This window comes from Phalangium opilio, unplaced genomic scaffold, assembly GCF_054372755.1.
Source record: "Phalangium opilio isolate 3A_F unplaced genomic scaffold, DU_Popi_V2 ptg000082l_1, whole genome shotgun sequence".
Taxonomy (NCBI): domain Eukaryota; kingdom Metazoa; phylum Arthropoda; class Arachnida; order Opiliones; family Phalangiidae; genus Phalangium; species Phalangium opilio.
The window spans coordinates 12,249,202-12,272,379 of NW_028324189.1; the positions used below are offsets into that span (position 1 = coordinate 12,249,202).

At 35.1% G+C, this 23,178-nt stretch overlaps 2 protein-coding genes and 1 long non-coding RNA gene across 5 annotated transcripts in view; 1 reads left to right on the forward strand and 2 right to left on the reverse strand.

The window, feature by feature from the left end:
* Positions 1 to 16,211, reverse strand: part of LOC149651744 (phosphatidylcholine:ceramide cholinephosphotransferase 2-like) — a 34,676-nt gene extending 18,465 nt beyond the window's left edge. The window contains exon 1 of the mRNA XM_089848806.1: positions 15,899 to 16,211. The gene's annotated coding sequence lies outside the window, so the exon portion shown is untranslated. The remainder of the gene's footprint in view (positions 1 to 15,898) is intronic.
* On the reverse strand, positions 16,038 to 17,882 carry LOC149651745 (uncharacterized). 2 transcript variants are annotated; one of them, XR_016371336.1, is made up of 3 exons: positions 17,543 to 17,882; positions 16,805 to 16,942; positions 16,596 to 16,718 (listed from the first exon to the last, which is right to left on the reverse strand). It is a non-coding gene; the product is annotated as an uncharacterized LOC149651745 (long non-coding RNA). The 2 variants fall into 2 exon arrangements; XR_016371335.1 differs by lacking the exons at positions 16,596 to 16,718; positions 16,805 to 16,942 and adding an exon at positions 16,038 to 16,566 and having other exon boundaries at positions 17,543 to 17,879.
* Positions 17,883 to 19,828: 1,946 nt separating this feature from the next.
* Positions 19,829 to 23,178, forward strand: part of for (cGMP-dependent protein kinase for) — a 31,554-nt gene continuing 28,204 nt past the window's right edge. Inside the window, exons 1-2 of one of the 2 annotated variants that reach the window (XM_089848800.1) lie at positions 19,829 to 20,169; positions 20,312 to 20,613. In XM_089848800.1, coding sequence (XP_089704926.1) covers positions 20,330 to 20,613 — 284 coding nt within the window. In that variant the 5' untranslated portion in view covers positions 19,829 to 20,169; positions 20,312 to 20,329. Of the gene's footprint in view, positions 20,614 to 23,178 lie in introns of both variants that reach the window. The other variant, XM_089848799.1, reaches the window with a different exon arrangement.

Here is a 23,178-nt window from a genome sequence, read left to right on the forward strand (position 1 = left end):
GCATCATCATCGTCACGGAACCGTGATGTTTCACGGAAAGTGACCTCGATTTTTGAAAAATGTAAATTACGTATTCTACCCTTTATCAACTTGTTTAATTATCATTATAGGTAGAGGGTGAAAAATGTGTTTATCTCTTATAATATATATTTTTTCTTTTCGAGTATGTAATATACGTTCGCCCTTTTTAGAAAATGGGGACATATGCGTGCAAACCTTTTGCTTATTTTATGCTTTTATTTCTTTAAATATGCTTATATTAAGTTTATGAAATGTTTAGTATTATATTATATCGCATTAGGGATATTAATTTTTTTGTTTTTGGGTCTTAATACAGCGGACCTAGTTCTGTTTACATATTTTCGCACAATTTTAGATTGACAATCCAGATAGGACATAGTATATTATTTTATCATAATTTGATAACACCGATTATTTCAATGGATTTACTTGACCTTACACTTTTATAGTGCATTGATACTTTATAAACAATATAATTATAAGTGATGATGGAATTATTTATCTCGGCATAAAATATGATGAAAAACAACCTCGATCTAATCTTGCACTCTGATATACTTCGCAAAATTAACTTCTTTTATCATATTAGTAGGGTCTGCAGTTTAGAATACCCATTTATTCGTCGGCAGTTTCGCAATTTCGAAACAAAGTAAATCTGACTGTATTCAGTGACATTTTTCAAAACACCCCCCCCCCCCAAAATGGAAAACAACTTAAACAAAAACGTACATTACAAGTATATTTCCCAATCCATAATATCAAGTCTCGTTAAAAACCTGACATATCATTAACATTGGCGTAGGGAATGAACCAATCACAGCGAAGGATTTAAAACAAAAATGGGTTAATCGTAAAAACGAATATATTTTATCTTGTTCATTTCTCTATGTATATATACTTTAAGGGTATGGTTTTGTTTTAGTGTGTTTTTACCATTTACCACCGGTGCGCAAGTACCTAGCTACTTATCAAGCTGAACTATTGCGTGACTCTGGTTCTGGACATTGTTCTATTTTTAGTATTCTTATGTCTTTCGCGGTTTATTTTTCGACTTAATGTTTATTATCGGTTGGGGAAATTTAATTGAGTTTCTTACATGTACAATATGCGTGTTTTGTTTATATCAACGTGTTGAATATAAACGCCGCGTTCAACTAGGTTATACAGGTTTTTCTGATATAAGTCTGCCATAAATAAATTAAGAAGTATGTGTTCTTTGGGAAATTGATTTTGAGTCGAAAATGTAGTAACTTCTATCTCCATTTTGTTGACCCTAAGGGTCAATGTTTTCGAGTTATGATTTGATGGAGTGTTTTAGGGATGACCCCTTAATTAATTAAATTAGAAATCATTGTCTTAATCAGGTACTTAATTAAATTTAACGGGGTCATCCGTAAAATACTCTGGATGCAATCATAACTTGAAAACAGTGGCCCTTATTGCAAAATGGAGATAGAAGTTACATTTTTGACTCAAAATCGTAAATCCAAAGAACATCCCCCTTAATGGCAGACTTTTCAGAAACACCCTGTATGCCCCAATTTAATTGCATTGGAATATTTTTATTTTTACTGGTTAACTAACCACAAGTTGCACCGCGCACCTACTGACCAATATGGTTTTTAGTTCATGAAAAATCCGCTAGATGACTCTGAGGTAATGGCGCCCTCAGTTTTGCCCCCTCCCCCCAAGGCAATCACTTGACTTGTGGAATCCTTTAAATTTAAGCGGGGAAATTAATTTAGCAACGCAACCTCGTTTAAAGTCGTTCTGACAGGAAATTTAAAAGTTTTTTTATTATTATTATTTTAATGGTTTATATTACCGTAATATTACAGAGGTTGACGTATAATATTTGAGGATATCTTGTCGACGTTTTTTTTCCATAATTAAATAGGGTGTCGTAAAATTAAATTAAATTTAATTCAAATCGGGAATATTTATGTTTTTACATAATTATTTTTTCTAAACTCGGTGTCTATATCGCTTGAAAAATAATATCTTAAATTATAATATTAGGTTAACTGGCGAAATTATTGGAAATCATTTAATAAATAAATAAAATATTAATAATATTAAAAAAAATAAATAAAAATTGGTGAGCTAGAAACATTCCATAAATATGATTGGCTGACGTTTCTGACGTTGGAATTTATTCATAACGTTCTAATATCGTCTAAGTTATATACTCTACTAACTCAATATTCTCAAATATCCAGCGGTGAAATTTCAAAAAAAAAAATGGATCGTACATAACATATATACAGGGTGTTTGTGAAAAGTCCATCAATAATGAAAGGGCGTATTTATTGGGCCATTTTGAGTCGAAAATGTTCTATGACATTTTGCCGTCCGAGCCACGGTTTTCGAGTTATGATTTGAATATTTTAGGGATGACCCCTTCATTAAATTAGCGCTGTCTTTCAATTTCTTAATTAAATTTAAGGGGTCATCCGTAAATTACTCCAATCATAACTTGAAAACAGTGGCCCGAACGGAAAAATGTCATAGAACATTTTCGACTCAAAATGGCCCAATAAATACGCCCTTTCATTATTGATGGACCTTTCACAAACACCCTGTATATCGATGACATAAACATAATAATGTCAGAATATTTTATATAGAACGGGGAAAAATACATCTTTAATTATTTTTGCATGTATATGTCGTTAATCCCTAGGACTATCTCATAGTCTCTATATGTATATTTTTAATTAGTTTCGAGTAGGTATATGTCCTTAATTGCAAAGACTATAGAACGATATCACGCTATATAGCCAAACATTAAAGCCAAAAAAATAAAAATAAAATAAACATTTTTCATTTAAGTTACATGCACGAGTATCGTTCCAGAACTTGATAATATTAATATTAGTTTAGCTTGTCTCTCTAGTGTCTGAAAAATTTCATATGATCCAACAGGTAAATATAGAGAGGGAAAGAGGGGTTTGGAGTATAGGAACGTCAGAAAAAATTAATTACAACGTTTTACAGAGAACTTTTGTTATAGTGAAACGTCGCCGGCCACGTTTATCGCTTATTAAACCGTGCAAAATGAATTCGAGAGTAAAGTTATATACGGGCACGGGGTTCATAACGGCAACGGCACCGCGTGCCAACTGTTACGGTTTTAACCCCTCCCTGTAGGTCCTTCCCAATATTATTAACATACAACCGAATTTGAAATGTCACTTTCACCCCATAGCTTAACTCCATGGTTTCGTTTTTTGGTTGGGGTTCAACGGTATTATCAAGAAGCGATATCTAGTTTATTAGGGAGAAGGTATAAATTCGCCACATTTATAATCTAGCTTTATCTCCAGTCCAAAAGACGTAGGTCCGGAGTTAATCACCGCCTCTGAATAACAACCAGCATCTCATTGGTTCTTGAAAACTCACGTCAGCGCGGCGACGCGAATGACGAAAATTACAATAATATTTTCAGACTGAGGAGAGGCGAAATAGCCCTCCTTTTACGTCCCCCCTTGTATTTTGAAAGGGGGGCTGGGACTATGGCGCGCAAATATTTAGGTATCTTATACCTTCTCCCTAATAAACTAGATATCACTTCTTGGCATTACGTTATCTTGACGAAGGGCTAAATTTTATTATTCCATGCAGTACGTTATTAACTGTTTACGAAATATTGTCATGAATTTTTATGCTTTTTACGTGCACGCCTGCATGGTTGTTCCAGGTTTCTGGAGATTGTCGCGTGTCGTTCTTCGTAGGTAGTGGCGCGCGAGATAGAGGACATCTTTTTATGTATACATAGTTTTCAGACTAGGAGGATTCATACCATTTACACAAGGAGGTCAGGCTCCCTTGGTGGAGTCAAAAGTAACGGCCTCCACGTGTAAGTAAATGTTATGAATCCTTCTAATCTGAAAACTGTGTATTTGAGCTCTTATTTACCTATGTTGGCATTTTATCAAAAATTTTATTTAATAAATATTGGCATAGCCCTATACTCTTCATAAGTATGCTTCGAAGGTTATTTCAAATGAGCACACCTTGTTTATAAAAGCGTATAGGAGGCGCGTAGGAGTTTAGAGTCATAACTTTCTTCCTCCCAAGCATAGACAATGTCGATAAGGTAGACCAATACTTACGCGTAATACGGTTATGGTATTCAAACTTTTAACTTTTAGTTAAACTTTCTTCAAACAATATTATCATTAAAATCAAAACTACTGAAACTTTAAAATTGAACAGATTCTCATTTTCATGGAACACATTAAATTCACCAGATGATGATGATTTTTTTTTTTTTTTTCATATAAATCAAAAGTTCAAAATAAAGGCTCTAAAAATCAAAATTGCGTAACCCTCAAATTTGCAGAAGGTTTCCGACAGTTAACTTGAGTATTTTTTAAAGTTTAAAAACCGCATTTAAACATTACGGATCATAGCATTGGCATAATGGCTTGAAACGCAGACTTTTATAAAGTATTTTGGAAAAAATGTATATATTCTAAAAAACATTTCATTTTCTTTATAAATAAATACGTGAATCGTGCATTGAACTCGCTAGAGTTAGCCGAAACCACTCGACTATATCATAACCTAAACAACCCCCAAATAAAAACCCCTCTAAAAAAATGTTATTATTTCCGTGGTGTATGGTAGAACGAACAAGCCATGATTGGCCATTTTTTTTTTACCTTAAGAAGTTACTATTGGTTATTGCGGGGATTTATAAGTTTTAAAGGTGATTCAGAGTACGTGAAGCGTGGCTTTGGGTTGCATTAGATACATGTATTTTTATGAATTGAATTTATTGCGCAAGAATCTCACGGCGATTATATCAATGATTTTTTTATAGTAAGTTACAATTATGAAGAAATAAATTTTTATCAACCATAGCATAAGTTTATAAGATATGTTCCTATCATAAGTTTGTCACTGGTTACAAACTGGAGCTTGCTTGTCATGAAGTGACAACGTAGGTCATAGGTTCGAGGTAAAGCGAATACGCCTGGTGAGGCGCTGTCAAAGGCTTAGTAAATGCAGACTAAATAGGAAGATGGAAGTATTGCAAAACTAACTGAGTGTAGTACTTCAATTCTCACTTGTCGTTCTCGAACTAGCAGCTCGAGCTGTAATTCTCTAACATTACGAAGTATAGGTAGTGTCGTCATACAAGTAATAAACTTGTCATAGTGTCGAGAATTTTCTGGTTTTATTTCTTTTCTTTTAAAGGGGCTTCCTTAGCACGTGTTTTAATTTAATGCAAGGAAATTAAATTAAATTAAATTATATACGCCTTTAAATGAACATAAACACGGAAGAAATGTTAAATTATTTCTTAAAGGCCGACTTCCAGCGAAAAGGGTTCTTAGCGAACTGAAAACCGAGCATCGAGGCTAACAATGAAGCGACCGTGCCAATTTTCGAAGCCCCGCTTGGTCAAAAGTTGGAAGGGTTCTCGCGGCTAACTGAAAGCCGTGCAATGTGGTTCTAGCGAACTGAAGATGAACAATAGAAATCCTTTTAAATTTATTTCCTCTCGAATTTTTACTTTCCCCTGAAGGAAATTCTCTATTGTGTATCTTCAGTTCGCAAGAACCACATTGCACGGTTTTCAGTTCGCTAGAACCCTTTTCGATGGGAGTCGGCCTTTAAGGGGTTAGAACTTTACGTCTACCATCGTCTGTCTGTGTCTGCCTTTGCGACAGCAGCTGTCTTAACCTTTAAAGGGTGGGTGAATAGAATTAATAAGGGTGTGTCATCTTCCCTTTTTGTCCATCAACAAAACAACAACAACAAAAAAATTTAAAACAAAACCTTTCGAAATCGGGGACATAGTTGCGAATTATTTGTCAAAAAATAAATTGAAAGTGACATCCTGTTAGAAAATGGCACAAAATCATCCGCGATTTGTCCAACAAAAAAAAATGTGCAAATGCTGCCAAAGCTATGCATTATTTCACGTCATTGGATGTATTTTCACGAAGAATTTTTTATTTATTATTTTTTTTTCTTCTAATACTACTGGCTCATATCAAAGTACTTTAATGGTTTCCATACCTTTAGGGCTAAAATAAAACAAAATTAACGCGTTGTTTTTTAGTTCCGCGGATCGCGTTACGTTTCGCTTGAGAAAACTTATCGAATACGAACTAATACGGTGTAGAAATATGCCTTGACCCATTTGAGAAAAAGCCAGAAATTGCGGGAATTGGACGGAGAACGACGTTACGTTAAAATTTAAATTCGTATAGACAGTTTTAGAACCGGTTGAAAGTATTCAACAATTAATTGGTCAATCATGCGGATATTTTGATTTTTTCGCTAAGCCTGCCAATATAAAGGCCGACTCCCATCGAAAAGGGTTCTAGCGAACTGAAAACCAAGCATCGAGACTAACAATGGAGCGACCTTGCCGATTTTCGAATCCCCGCTGGGGCAAAAGTTGGAAGGGTTCTTTTAGCTAACTGAAAGCCGTGCTATGTGGTTCTATCGAACTGAAGATACACTATAGAGAATTTCCTTCAGGGTAAAGCAAAAATTCGAGAGTAAATAAATTTAAAATAATTTCTATTGTTCATCTTCAGTTCGCTAGAACCACATTGCACGGCTTTCAGTTAGCGTGAATCCTTCCATCTTTTGACCCAGCGGGGATTCGAAAATCGGCACGGTCACTCCATTACAGGGCCGGATTAAGGACGATAGAGGCCCTAAGCTATAAGAAAATTTTGAGGCCCCTGTCTACACAATGTGAAAAATATATAGTGTTTATTTGACAAAATTCTTCCAAACATACAAACAATTCACTGAATTCTTTAATATTCAAAAAATTTTTTCCTCGATTTTTCAATTGCAAAGTTGTCAATGACATCATCAAATGACAAAGATCTGAGTTTGTCTTAGCGGGGAAAAAATCGCTACCCGCTCCGATCAGATTCATTCTCGCTAAGCGTTTTCTTTCTCGCTTAATGTTTGTGATGTCATAATTTTCGTTGCCAATAGGAGCGTCGAAAACTTTGGTGCGTGTTTTAAGTGCAGCACGAGACTTAAAAGTCTACGTTTTAAGCCTAATTATTCCGAGTTTTGAAAGTGAATATAAAAATGGGTAAAAATTCTTTATAAACAAAAATAAATAACTAATTCGAGCTGAGAATAAAAGAGTTTTAGATGAAAAGATGGTGATTTAGTTAAAAAAAAGACATTATATGGAGCTTATCGCCACACAGATTTAAAGAGAATAAATGAATGGAATTAGCAACGAAAAAGGAGATGAACATTTACTGAAAAATTAGGCTTAACGCTCTCTCTATGCCATAGACATTATAACACTATTAAAGCCTAGACAAACTATTGGGGAAAGCGGTCCTTGAACGTTTTTGTGAGGGATTTTTCGCTTCTCCTCCTTCGCATGTGTGATAGGGTGAATGACTGGTGGCGCCCCCTATCGACGAGCGAAGGAGTTATTAATAAGGAGTAGTGGCACTCTATGTTAACTCCCTATAGGGCATAATAAGTCAAACCCTCGGAGATGCCATTACTCCATTTTATACGAGCTAAGAGCGGAAAAACGTATTTTTAAATTTTACACCTGTAAAATCTTTTAAAAAACACTTGGAACTTGTATTTCTACTTACTTTCGAGGAAATACCACCGTTTTCTGAAGGTAAGAGTCTTTTTTTATACATTTATTAGTAATAAAAACATTTAAGGCGAGCTAAGCCTTGGTCTTGTAAAACACGGCAGATTAGTGATTAGCGCGAGGATTAGCGTCGTTTTCAAAATCACTAATCTGCCGTGTTTTACAAGACCAAGGCTTAGCTCGCCTTAAATGTTTTTATTACTAATAAATGTATAAAAAAAGACTCTTACCTTCAGAAAACGGTGGTATTTCCTCGAAAGTAAGTAGAAATACAAGTTCCAAGTGTTTTTTAAAAGATTTTACAGGTGTAAAATTTATAAAATACGTTTTTCCGCTCTTAGCTCGTATAAAATGGAGTAATGGCATCTCCGAGGTTTTGACTTATTATTCCCTATAGGGAGTTAACATAGAGTGCCACTACTCTAAGCTCATCCTTATTAATAACTCCTTCGCTCGTCGATAGGGGGCGCCACCAGTCTTTCACCCCATCACACATGCGAAGGGGCGAATGCCCTAAAACCGTCACAAAAATGACTCTCAACTGTTCCTCTTGTATCTCTATGCTCTATGCACGTTAATCGCGCACATGAAAACGGTTGGCAAAGAAGTATCGCTAGTGCAAGCAATAGCGAGAAAAGAAAATTTCTTGGCGAAAAATAAATTGCGCGGTTTGCATCTCGCTAAAAAATGCCCTCAACACGCGCCTTTGAAAACGCACCTTAAGCGGGAAGGGGAAGCGCAACAGTTTTTAAGGCTTCTAAACCCTTCCCTTTCACTCAATTCACTTCCCAAAACATTTCTAGGTGAGGTCGTGAGAGGGACTCATTCGTACAACACTTTTATAACATGATAATTGTAAAAGCCGCAAGCAACATAAGGTTTTTTTAACAATAGAGGCTCTAGAGGCGAAGGCAGAGTCACTCGTGTCGAATTTAAAACATTTATTATCCAAAACCGATCGCCGAAATATTTTTTGATTTGAGAACGGTATGCTTCGTGAAGAGAATCGCGGCAAAGCAGAGAGATAGGATGGTGAGGTTAGTCAGTGGTGTATAAAATTTCGGGTTACTGAACGCGACCCTTATGGGAATCTCGAGGTCGCTCGAGGTGCTGAGGCCCTTTGCAAGGCGAGGCCCTAAGCTACAGCTTAGTTAGCTTGTTCGGTAATCCGGCACTGCTCCATTATTAGTCTCGCTAGAACCCTTTTCGCTGGAAGTTGGCCTTTAAGGTTTTCCAATCTTGTTACTGTGTCTTTATAGATGGTTTACACACATGGAGGATTCATACAATTTACACCAGGAGACCAGGCTACCCCTGGAGGACAAAAACCCTTTTGCTTTTGTCATCCAGGTCGCCTCGCCTTCTGGTGGTAAATGCTATGAATCCTCCATGTGTGTACACTTACTACATTGGTTTGAGAAGTGTAGTTAAATCTAATTAATTCAAGGGATGATTTGTTTATACTTTGTGTTCCTGATAAGTATGTCATATGGTAAAGGGTGTCGTGTACTTTGGGGTCAAATTGAGTGGAAAATATCAAAGAACATGGATACAGAGATATCAAAGAACAGAGATATCATTTCCCAAACATTGATTGGCCCCTACAACAAGGAGTCAAACATGTTGTGGAGTAAGCTTACATATCAGCCTTCAATCCAAGAACTTTATTGAACCTCAGATGGCCCAAAGAACACACTTACCCTTTAATTTATTTCAGACTTATCAGAAACACCAGACTGTATTTATTGCCCCATCACTAACTTATGCCTAATTTTAGCTGTTTACTAGATTTATTCCTATAGAAATTTCGCAAATAAACTTATTTTCGCCACCACAGAAGCGTCAGTATAACTTTCTACACGATTAACCTAGCATGAAGATAATGATTTGATACAAAAATACAATGAAATCTTTAAATTGATCAAGTTAGTCTTAGCATAGAAAATGAAAACCCCTAGTGTAACTTCAATCCGATACTATAGTCAGGCGTACCACCATCTTGTTGGTTGGTTGGCGCCTTTTTTTATACTTCCCCCGCGAGAGAAAAAGGATGAAAATTGATGACGGGTGGGATAAAAGTTTTGGCGGGAAAGGAATTTTTCGTTCGCGCGATCAGTCTGATAGAAGAAAATGGCGGGAAAACCGGGTTTCCCGCCTTTACGCCTACTATCTTTTATAGTTGGAAAACTCGGGGTTTTAGTAGGGCAAAAGCGCGCGCAAACGAGCGGACAGCCTTCATTCGTTCGTGATGGTGACGAAATTGAACTTACGCGCGCTTTTCCCAAACTAGAGATAGAAGAATTTTTGGTGCATAAGCACTAAACTTCTACCCATTTTCTCTATGGCTGTCCTTTGTCTATTGCCTAAGTAGCACTCGGTGTAAATCGTCCCGCTTTAGAAGAGGAATTAAAAAGGGGGCCTTACAAGGATTTTTAGTTTATTAGACAGGACTTAAGGATTTTATTGAGAATCATTCAAGCGGTTTTTTTATTTCGTTTGGAACAAATGAAAAATGCGCCAGAAAAGATGTAAGGGAAAAAAGCTAGTAGAAAGACACCTGGCTAGCTGGTGGAACCATTTTCATTTGGCGTTTCTCTTTCGCGTTTTTTTTTTTTTTTTTAATTTTATTTCCTATTTAAACTTAGGGAAGAATCACCTGCCTCGTGATAGGTGGTAGTCGGATTTTATTAATACTTTTGACTGATAGTGTTACGTAAGATTAGCTAAGGTTGGAATTTTGGGGTTTAGTTTTTCTTGATATATTATTATATTATTATTAATTGTAGGCCTAGTAATTTAAATAATGGAGTTTTATAGTAAATTTAGATAGCGTTTAATGTAAAATAGGCTTTAATTTGAAAACATTACGTTAAAATTAGTACGAAATTAAGAAAAAGTCATTTTAAATTAAAAAAAAAAGATAAGAATATTTTTCGAATTTAAATATTATTTCTAAAATATTCATATCATTTTTATTTATGGGCCGATTTGGTCGTAATATAGCTCATTTTGTAGAGAATAAAAAGCTCTATAAGAATATACACATCAAACTTGAATACGACACTTTCCCTTTAAGTTATATCACTTTTACTATCCCTTGAAAATCATCCGGCTCCAAGCACTAACTGATATATATTATTCTAAACTTTCTAAGTGACATGTGTTGGTTTAAATCCAAGAAAAGGGTTTGAACTCTTGTAAATTAGTTCCACTTAATTTAAAGCTTTGTTGATGATTGTTGCGTATTTATAGAAGTTACGCCGTTTCTCACGATTCTGTTTTTAAACTTTTAACATTGGCAACAAGTGGGTGATTTTTTTTTTATATATTTTTGCCAAAGTTCCAACTCAAAAGAGTAAAAAAAAATTGGAGTTAAAATGTTTTGAAATACAGACTGTAATCACGATGTTTATATATATTCAAGTGTACAGGTATTTTTTACCTTCCACGTTTATGGAGTGACTTATGACGTAAGTTCAGCAATTAGATATGTGATGCTCTCAATGTGCGCGGCAGATTATTTTATAATGACCTATTGTTCTATTCAATCTCGTTTTTTTCCACTAGTGATACGATATCAGGGAATCTTCATTAAGCCTAAGAATAATTAGATCTAGTCTCGTACAGTCTCCTCTAATTGCTAACACTAATTAAATCCATAACATATACTAATATCAAATTCATATGGACTTAATCCTAAGTGTTTAGACCTATTTTTCTCGCCTCATGAAATATCAAGGGCTATTTTTCTCATCTCATGAAGTGTCTAGGCCTATTTTTCTCTTCTCATGAAGTGTCTAGGCCTATTTTTCTCTTCTCATGAAGTGTCTAGGCCTATTTTTCTCTTCTCATGAAGTGTCTAGGCCTATTTTTCTCTTCTCATGAAGTGTCTAGGCCTATTTTTCTCTTCTCATGAAGTGTCTAGGCCTATTTTTCTCTTCTCATGAAGTGTCTAGGCCTATTTTTCTCTTCTCATGAAGTGTCTAGGCCTATTTTTCTCATCTCATGAAGTGTCTAGGCCTATTTTTCTCATCTCACGAAGATTTAGGCCTACTTTTCTCATCTCACGAAGATTTAGGCCTATTTTTCTCATCTCACGAAGATTTAGGCCTATTTTTCTCATCTCACGAAGATTTAGGCCTATTTTTCTCATCTCACGAAGATTTAGGCCTATTTTTCTCATCTCACGAAGATTTAGGCCTATTTTTCTCATCTCACGAAGATTTTGGCCTATTTTTCTCATCTCATGAAGTGTCTAGCCTCTAGGCCTAAATCAATTTATGACATATGGATACTGTTAAGCCTAAATCAATTTATGACATATGGATACTGTTAAGCCTAGCTCAATTCATAACACATAAATACTGTTAAGCCTAATTCAATCTCCTACACACAAATATTGTTAGGTCTAGCCTAACAGCGAGCTTTGTTATTCGGCTCTTCTCGGGGCCATCTTTTGCAGTCTTCGGAGCTTTACTGATGTAATAACGTTCGAAAACAGATATTTTGGGCCTCTTTTAAAGTGAATGCGGGGCGTGGTCCTAATCTCCTTAAAAAGAAATCCCCCCCCCCCTCCCTTTCGTGAGGCGATCCTAAACTTTCGTGCACATCATAACATACATTCCATTCGCGAATAGCCAAGCAATAAAGCTAAACCAAGATATAAACCCAAAACTATCATTATAAGAAAACCACAAAGAATAGCGTTAAGCTCTATTAATAATTTCGGGACGGATACTATAAGTATAGAAGAATTTTTAGATTGTGGGCGTTAGCCGAAAAATCCCAAAATCTGAGATACTTTTTGAAAGGGGTCTCCTACGTCACGAAGGTTATATATTATTACCCAATGATATTGTCAGATTGTCCTTTATAACTTGTCACCGCTATCAAAGCCATTAATGGTCAAGTTTAGTATATTTAAACACGTAACGCCCGGCTTGTTTTGGTTTAATAATTTTCGGATGTAAAAAAATGCCTACCTACTTCTTTTTTAACCATTAAAGATTTTCAACACTCTTTCGAACGATACCAAAAGCGGAATTATTCATTTTTTATACATAACTTCCGACGGATGTTTAATATTAATGCCTTTATTTTATCATAAGTTCATAACATATATACTCCTCCATAAGTTTGTCAGGAGCTTGTCATGAAGTGAATGAGGTGGGTCATAGATTTGAGGTAAAGCGAATATGCCTGGTGAGGCGCTGTCAAAGGCTTAGTAATGCAGACTAAATAGGACCTAGATGGACTGCAAATTAACAGAGTGTAGTCAGGGTTCGTAAGAAATTTTTACATTGAAAATCCCTGACTTTTCCAGGTTATCCCTGACCAAATTTTGGCAATATCCCTGACCATTTTAAGGTGTTTACCAGAGCCCACTTCATCACACCTGTTTCATATTTAGCATTGCTCGAAGCATGGTTTGATATACCAAACGAAATCCCTGACATATCCCTGACTTTATAGGAAAAACTTTTAAATCCCTCACTTATTCCCCTATTTTCCATATCCCTGACTTATCCAGGTTATCCAGGTTCCCTACGAACCCTGGTAGTCATGCAATTCTCGCTTGTCGTTCTCAAACTAGCTCGAGCTGTAAGTCTCTAGCATTACGAAGTATATGAAGCGTTTACTTATGGAACATATCTTATAAACTTATGTTTTATATATATTTTTTAAGAGCGGTTTAAATTATAGTGCCTTATAAATAAATTACAATTTGAATATTTAATAAATAAAGGGTGGAGCGAGCATAAAAGAGTATAGAGAAGTTTGTTATGGGTCTCTCAAATTTAGCTTAATTACAATTATGCCTTAGCCCTGTTTTGTTTAGAATAAATCTAAAATCTATTTGCTAGAACGTTTCGTTTAGGGTTGGTTAAGGGGGAAACCTTTTCAGTTAGGGACCGATTGTTAAGTTTGCGAGTTCCATTAAACCATGCTTAAGATCGTTAGGCTTAACAATAGATAGCGCGAAACCTTTCAATAACCTTCATTTAGCCTACGGATGGCGGTTAAACATTAAAGTTTAACTCGATCAAAATTAGGCCTAGCTCTGTTTTGAATTGTAGAAAAAAAATACAACATAAATATGAATGTTTGAATAAATAAATTAGGCAGGCTACCTTTCAATGATTAAAACCGTTCTGATTTGGCTTAGAAACAGCATTTAATATCGGTAAATTATCTAATTAGGGCTAATTAATGCTTATATAAACTTAATAGGAAATTACTAGGCTTAGCTGAAGCCTGAATTTTAGGATTTAATAATTATGTTAGGCTTTCAATATTTAAAACCTTTCTGATTGGCTTAGAAACAGAATTTAATATGGATAAATTATCTAATTAGGGTTAATTAATGCTTATATAAACTTAATAGGAAATTAGGTTTAGATGAATTTTAGGATTGTATAATTATGTTACACTTAACAACAGCTACCTTTCAATATTTAAAACCCTTTAAGCTTAGAAACTGAATTTAATATCGATAAATTATCAATTAATCTTAATTAATTCTTATTTAAACTTGATGGAAAATTAACCCTCGCTAATTTTTAAAGGATTTCAAAAATTAACTTCATAATAAAACTAACACGAATAATTAATAACTACTACCAAAGTTTTCATAACCATACATAACCTTCTGAAGAAATAATCAAAACAAGTTTAGATTTAGACTTAAGTTTTCTAGGCCTATATAACTTTAAAAGTTTACCTGAATCAATATACGAATTATAAACTACAAGAGCTTGCTAACTTAAGCGGTATATGGGCCGCCGTATATAACCAACCGTTACACGACACCTGTTACAACTAAACTTAAACGCCTACGGAGTTTTACGACTCGAATATCCCAAAAACCAAAGTAAAAACAAAATGCATGTACAGGCTTCAAAAACTGGATATGCAATATAAACCAAAAAACATAAAAAAAAGAGGACCCACGTATATCAAAACCAAAACCCTCAAAGATAAAAAAAAGCCAAAAAAATAGACCGCCATGTAGGGGTCTTAGGGCGTCAACCCCTTATATTGTAGCTTTAATAATAAATAATACTATACTATACTACACTTTGTTAAAACTACCTAAGGGGAAGTACTTCCGGTATTCATCGGAAATGAATATGGATTAAATTTATTGAAGTCTTTCTTTCTTTTTTACCCCCCCCCCCCGAACTATTTTTATAAAATTATTGCGTAATAAAGTGTTCTTTTACGAACGGACGTTGGGCAGACCATACTTTCTCGGAAGTAAAAGGGTTGCAAAATCTTAACTGGACACGCGATTGTTTGGCTGCATTTTCAAAAACGAAAATGCGAAAGGTTAGTTTGACATTTAAGGTTTTTTTTTACTAGCTGGTTGGTTGACCGTACTAAAAGGGTTCATTCAAATTATTTTTTGCCTGAGGTTTTGCACGGAAGTGTGCAGAGGTAGAAACAGTTTTAAAGGGGCACAATGGATAGTCTATGTATTTTGGATGCCCCTTTATGTTGGCTTTACTGTCAGGGCTATTATTTTTTGGTTTTAAAATGGTTTTTGAGATATAACCTAACTTTTTAAAAAGTTTAAAGTTGTTTAAGACTACAGTTATGTTGTAGTTGTTGTTTAAATTTCGATGTATTATTGTTTGTTCTTAAGATTATATCAATTATTTAGCGATTTGGTTATAGAAAAAAGGAATTGGGGGAAGTAACTATTTCTCTATTTTCTGGAGAACCAGCTGGCAATACGCAATTATAATAAAAAGTCGTATGTAAATATTAAGCCGACAATTAACGAGGTGCTAGTCACTGAGTGTAATTTATTTACACGTTTTATATCTGTACGTGTAATGCTGTAACCGGCAATATGACAGTTATTATCCCCTCGACCTACAATTGTTCGTATTCCTCCCAACAACACCATTTCACAACTACACTACTATAATGCCTCTACCCAATTAAAATCTTATTCAAACAAAAGATCTAATTGACGATAAAGTCAACAGTGCGAAACTTCTACCGTCCAATCAATATACCATTCGGAATAATAATTCTTATAGCGAATCAAAATTCCAATATCGAATAATAATTCAATTTGTATACACCACTAAGCAATCTAACATTCATTCATTCAGGATACGTAATCAGACAAGGCTTAGATAAATTGATTTATCATTCGATACCGTATTGATAAGTATTATTATCTTAACCGCGTTGATTCCGACGTTTAAAAGAGTTGCATAAACTGATTAAAATTATACGTGTTTTTGTACTTACAGTGCCTTGAAACACGTCGTAGAACACGTCAAAAGGCCGAGTCCCGACGCTGGGTCCGATTTCCTCGGCCGAACTGGGCAGTTTGAAAATTAGGTTTCGCCCTCGCGGTATGTGATTTAAGACGAAAATTGACCCATAATCGTCACGAGAACACTTTTATTTAATTTAAAACTAACATTTACACGATGTTAAAGCCAAAACACGAGATATTATGTCAAATAAACGCTGATTTCCGATGGTTTGGCTTACTATGTACGTCCGCTACTACGAGAGAGAGTGGAAAAAATCCGGCGAGGTATTTTTCCTCGCGCTTCTAGCAGCCTTTAGTACGCGAACGTGATGACTGGGAAACGTGAAATTTTCCCTTCTCCAGAAAGAATTTTACCGCGCCTGCTCAGTTCAATAAGGGACGCTGTCTCACTCTGCTTGGCTTGGGTTCTAGTTCTCAACCCTTGGCAAAGGCTGCCCTCGCGGGTCCCCCTTCGGGCTTATTCAGTGACTGGAATAGTATGACGTGGGCTGTCAGAGACGCTTGCACTCGGCTTCCGCTTGCTTCCTTGCTCGCTCGCTCTACTCGTGGTGGCTTCGTGGGTTGCTTGTTCACTCTCAGGCACTAGTACCAGGGACAGACTCTCGTTTTCCGAAGAACGTTTTGGGTGCAAATAGCCCTATACAAGTCCCTGTTGTTAAGCCTAGCTGCACTATTGTATTTGACATATGATGGGATAGTAGTAGTTGCAATTGTTATTGAGGTTTGTTTATTGCGTAGTCTTTTAGCGGCTTGGAAAGTTGTTATCCTCCCCTTTTTTGTCGCTTTGAGCTATGTTTATTCCAAAAGGGGCTTCTTATTTTCGATATGTTTTATATTTTGGAGGGAAATTTAATTTTTGGAAAACGTGGTTTCACCTTTGAACTTTAAGCGCGTGAATTTTCAAACTTCTTCCGATAAGGCTCTGGTTTTTATATAAGCCTATATTTTAGATACGTTTTGGCGCGAAATTAATGGAAAATCGCGGGAAAGAATGTTTTTCTTTTGTTATCTACCTGTGAGATTATAGAATGACAAGGTAGATTTTAGAAAGTGTAGTTTTGGGTGGTCACACGAAAAACATGTTTGGTAAGGAACTAGTTAAGAAAGGATACTGCGCTCAAGAAGTATGTCCTTCCTGGAACTGAAGAGTAATCTAGACTTTCATCGGAAGATTTTATCGGGAATGCATACAGCTACTAGGAATCTTTGCGTAGCCAAAATCTCAACGTACCTTGGTGGATTTTGAGGGAAGGGCTGGGACTATTCATTATGTATAAACGAATTTTACCTCGCGAATAATCTACCTCGCTGCCCTTGTTGCACCACGTGTTAATTTAGCTACCAACCAATGAAATTACAGTTAGAATGAGACGTGACGCGTAGTAAGTTCTTAAGCCCGTCCCACAAACCCCGCGTATAGAAATTATCACGGGAGATATGGGGCACAATAATTCCCATTAACCGCGTGTATATCTAACACACAAATATAATATTTTTCTTATTTGAACAGTTGTTTTTCACGTTTGTTTTAGAAACTTAAATTTATAATAAACATGCACTCGCGTGACGTAAATATTAAACCTAATTAGATAAAATTTAAGTAAATTACTTACCCCATTAGTAATCCTCACTTCAATTTCGTTCATATTCATTTTTGACCTTTTGGTTCAACTCTTTGTTTCAACACATATTTTAAAAGTCAATTTCTTTTCAAAAAGTACAAGTTATTACGGTATAACTTTACGGAACAAACTGACTAGAGACTTGCTAGCATCGAATGATTCCTTTTTGTTACTGATTACACAAATACAGTTGTCGAGGGAGCTTGCTAGTCGACAGAACGTCGTTCATGGAGTGTTTACTTACCCCAGACCCTAATCTTATCTACATTTTATGTTCGTCAATCGTATATGGGGTAGATTAATAACTACCATAACCTTTAGTAGCGGGTTGAAGGCGCTAACTAGTCTGATCAATGTTGGGTAACTCGAGTTTAAGTGTACTAATTCTTTATCCGTTAGTACTTTGAGACCAAAATGGGTTGTTGGTTTGAGTTTAAAACTTTTCGCGCTACTGCGATGGGGTAATTTTGTGGTAATATTATATCATAAATATCGTACAAGGACTGTCATTTTTACATATATTTTCTTTATTTTTATTAAAGTAACCTGGAATGTGTGATAATTTAGGTTGAATTAGTCTAGGGGAATTTTCTTTTTAACACAATTTAGGAATATGTAGAGAGAAAACCGCCGACCCCATTTTATTTAAATAATGACTTCTAGAACATTACAAGAATTCATATATATATCGAACTATGAACAACGTTTGAAGAGAAGTTTTTGGAACTATATAAAAAGCTTTCAAAGTTCATTGCTATTCGATATTTTCAGGGGTAACAACGCTATCATTCTGAATATATGAATATATTTTAAATATTTATCAATATTTTGAAACCAAAAAGTTGGTTTAGTTGTAGTTGAATTCGGTTTGCGTTCCCGCCTAATAACAAGTTACGTTGACGTGATATATAAATATGCAATTTCATCATTGGAATTTTTAGCGAGAGTAGCGTCATCTTACGATTAATATTTATTAACATATAATTAAACTAATTAAATATTTAACATAATTTTAATTAACTTCTCATTATTTATTTTAATATTTTTAACTCGGCCCTATTTTTTTGTATAAAATATAGCTGTTGAAAATAGTCCCTAAATTATTTTATAGATGGCAGTACTACATATATTTAGTTTTTGTATATAGAGTGTATAGTTTTTTACTTCCGCTCCAGTTATATAACACTTCCGGTTCGGCTCTCTCCATTGAGAGAAGAGGCGTATGTATATAGGATTCAGAAAGAGGCCCAAATTAACCCTCTGAACCTCCTGTACGCTTAAAAAGTGGCCAATGAACTGTAGACGCGCAAAAAAGCATTTCACAGTCGCTTCATATTGCGTTATAGCCTTATCGAAAAATTAATACTTTAAGTAACAATCAAATACACGAAATATATCGACATTTCCTTCCTAAATGGGACCAGCACATCCCATGAATGCATTTAATACTCCCTTGAAAATGCGCGTGGTTTTTCATTGCCCTTATATTGAAACTTTTATACGCTTCTCGGTATATTTGAAATGAGAATTTTGAGTACGGTTTTGTTTTTAATGGAATTTAGGGTAAAGGGGCTAGAATACAAATATTCATGGGTAAAATTAACTTATTCCGGGTCTTACAAATGCAACTGGTTAAATATAAAAACACAGTTAAGTTCAGTGACCCCGTTTTTGTTAACTTGCCAATATATAATACTTAAAAAAAGACATTTCACCTGGATTCTGGTAATACTATATATAAAACCACCGGAAATTTTAGGTAGTAGCGCGGCAGATCCTCACTGACTTTAGTTAAAACTTAACTGCCTAAATCTGATGATCTGCCATTTTAAATTTTTCCGTAGTCTAACCTAACGGTTCGGTTACGTTTGGGTTATTACGAGTTCCGCGGCTTAAGTGGGTCACTTTCTCATTCATGATAACGCGGTGTACATTAATTTTATGAAATGAAATGAACACCCCTCGCTTTTGATTTTTAATAACCCATAGTTATACATACGGAACGCGATTTCCTCAGGATCAGGTATATTTTTCTATATACCTGTTAAAACCTTAATTAGCTGTATTTTTAGCGCCAGAGGGGTAGGGGTTTGACGCTAGTTGCAGCGGATTGGGAGAATAAAAAAATGAACTGAACTAGCTTTTGAAAATTTTACGTTTTAACAGTTGAACGACGCGGATCAGAACGTAGTTTTTGGATTATTATATCAAGGATTCCACGTTGCTAGACGCGGTAGTCTAGTTTAGGTTTGTTAAAGTTCCCAATAAAATCGTTAATATCGGCGTAGTCTCTCTTTCGCGTGTGATTTCGGGCTAGTTTTATTCATAATCCCCCTATATTTCTACCAGATAAAAGCGACGTTAAAATGAGGCGCTCGTTTTTGGTTTATCTTTATTCAACTTATTCAGTTTATTGTAAACGCTCTCTCTGGTATCCAAGGCCGTCTACTTTTCACCGAGCTTAGTTTTTTTAGTAGTATCGCGGCAAAGTCGCGGTAGTATAGCCGTTAAGCGTAGAGACTAAGTTTTTTTGCTTTTATAAAAGTCCAAAATAACCGCGTGTAAACCAACCGCGTTTGACTATAACTTCAAGCTTGGTTCGAGTTTCACTCGTGCATGTACGTTTAATTTATCGCCAAGGCTTAACGCCCTAAATTTTCTCGCGAAACTTTGAAAAAATTCAAGTGTGTCGTTAGGTTCTTCTTCCTTCTAAATGTTTTAGGCTTAGGACCCTCGTGGGGTTTTGTTGTTTTTTTTTAGGCTTTGTTAATTAAACAAATGTTCAGAACGATGGGTACTCTCGAAGAATTAACGGATGTGATTAGAAAACAGGAAGAATCGATACAAACTTTAAAGGAACAGTTAACGGATCGCGAGAATGAAATACAGAAATTGAGGAGCCAATTGGATAAGTATCAATCCGTATTGATACCATATTCGAGGTACAGTCGAAGTGGGCGAAGGAAAGAGAGGGCGCAGGGCATCTCCGCCGAACCACAGTCCCTCAGGTCAATACAGGAGTTTATCACCACAAAATTTCCAGAATTTCCTAAATCAGACCAGTAAGTTCTACATTTTGTTTTCTGTCTGAGGTCACAGGGGTCAAACGCTCGCAAATTAAAGAATTATTGTTTATAAATGCAGTTTAGGTTAAGTTAGGTTAAGATAGTTCTGTTTGAAAAAGCATTTTACATTAAATTGTTTTTTTTGGGGGGGGGGCTCAAAAATATTTTACTACAAAAATGTTCGGTTGTTTGTAGCTATTTTTAGGGTGCTGAAAGTGGATTTAAATTTAAGAAGGTGCAATTAGTGCAATTTATAAACTGCACTTGTTAACTTCCGAATTATTTATAAATTCAATTATTAATTGATAAGTTTAATCTTAATTAGAACTATATAAATAAATTAAATTTAAATATATTTTATATAATGCTTTTAAAGCACATGTATTTTCCGCAATAAACACGTGTGCCGTACCTTCGTTTGTTTGTATATAGGCTTAAATTCAAATGTAGTAGCGAAGCTGAAATTTGCGTACCTGGTGTGGTGTGTAGGTATAAGTTCACGAGGTTGATAACACATTACATCCATCTTGCTTATATAGATGTAATCTCAAAAGCTTATAATTCGCTTGTCAAAATAGCCACCGCTGATGTGTTTGGTACAGTCCAATCCACTTAATTCGTACCATTTCTTTATGGGGTTAGAATAATTTTTTTTTTGTCGAAAAATTGGGTATAAGCGTTTTACTCTTTTACCTGTAGAGAGAGAGAGAGAGTTTCGCGGAGTTTCGACATGTTTTTGGGGGGAAATTGGTATAGTAGAAATATTCAGGTCAAATACACATAGCGTTGAAATATCATTGCGTAAAAAGAGAAAAATCAAACAGTTTATTATGTATGGGTTCATCATAAAATATTGGCACGGCCGGCAGCTAATTAAACATACACTTAAATATTCGTTTCTTTTTAATTGCGAAATTTATAGGTAAATGGTTTTATTTCATTTTTTTTTAATTATGTCATTTTTAAGGATGTTTGTTTATTTGTTTACAATAGTTAAATAACAGGGTTCATACCGAACCTGGATAAGTCAGGGTTTGGAAAATGGGGAAAAAATTCAGGGAAACGTCAGGGATTTAATTTTCTCTACTAAAAAGTAAGGGATAAGTCAGGGATTTAAATTATTTCCCTAAAACGTTAGGGATATGTCAGGGATTTCTTTTTAGCATATCAAACCATGCTAAATATTTTGTCAGGTTTGATGGAGTGGGCTTTGCAGTAAACACCTTAAAATGTTCAGGGATATTGGCAAAATGTATTCAGGGATAAGCTGGAAATATCAGGGATTTTTCAGTATAACAATTTTGTCCGAAATCTGAATAATTTAAATTACCTTTCAAGTGAAAGTTAATTAATTTTAGTATATAGTTATTATTAAACGCTTTATAAATTAATTTCTATTTTTATAAGGATATCAAAAATGTGTATAGAAAACTGGGGTTCTAGTTTCTATTATACACATAAGTCAAATAACAACTCATAAGTACGCAACTCCATCTCATATCAAATATTCGTCAACATGTATTACTAATTCATGTTGATAAAAACAGATACTATGATACAAAACTACAGTGTACATTAATGTTATATGATATATGCTACTAATATAGTTCCTAAAAACTGAGAATACATGATATACAGTATATTGAGAACAAGCTACTCAGTGTATTAACATTTGTTATCGACAAGTGTTAAATTAAATCTTATCGAAGTATAATATATTACCGCCGCATAGTCTGTACTTAGTTAATCGGACAGATTTGCTAGAAATAGACCTCCGTATTTTGAACCTTGCATGATAAAGAGGGGGAGAAAAATTACTGATAAAATATATATTTTCCTTAGATAAAACTGCTAGGCATAGTTTAGTTAAGCCTTGGTTGGTCTACATAGTACTGTATTAAACACAAAATTAAATGTCTCCTTTTTTTTTTTTTTTTGGTATAAGATAGTATATGTTTCTAGAGCTCCTTATCGCAGCTTATTTAGTCTTGGAAAAAGAAAAAAAAAATATCCAGGGCGCTTCAAGTTTGGGTAGTAACTAACATCGTGAAAAGATTAGTAATTAAATTAAAAGTTTTCAAATACAGTTTAATTGTTAAGGAATGCGACCGACCTTTGGAGTAGAGTTTAACCAGGGCTTGATTTAATTTTAGAAGTAGGAATGGAGAACAGAGTAATCTGGGTCTGCGCGCGTCGAAGTCCCGGACCCCCTTCCACGGGACGGAGGGGAATGAAAGAAGAGGCGGGTCATAGCGACAGAGGTAAAAAGGAATAACGTATTTTTCGCCGTCTCCGTCAGCAACGCTATCAAAACGTAGTTTAAGGGAGCCAATAAGACAGTTTAAACTTTTCGTTACGTGTTGGAGGGAGGGGCGCTATACTGGGCTATGAGTCGGACTGAAGTAAACACTAACCGTTCTCCATTCCTACTTCTAAAATTAAATCTATCCCTGGTTTAACTAAGCTTAGAGGCCTAAACCCTTTCTAAGGTTAGAATTAAATTATTTCATAGTCTTTGTTTAATTCACTTCTGATAAACATTTAATTCCCATGCTATGACTT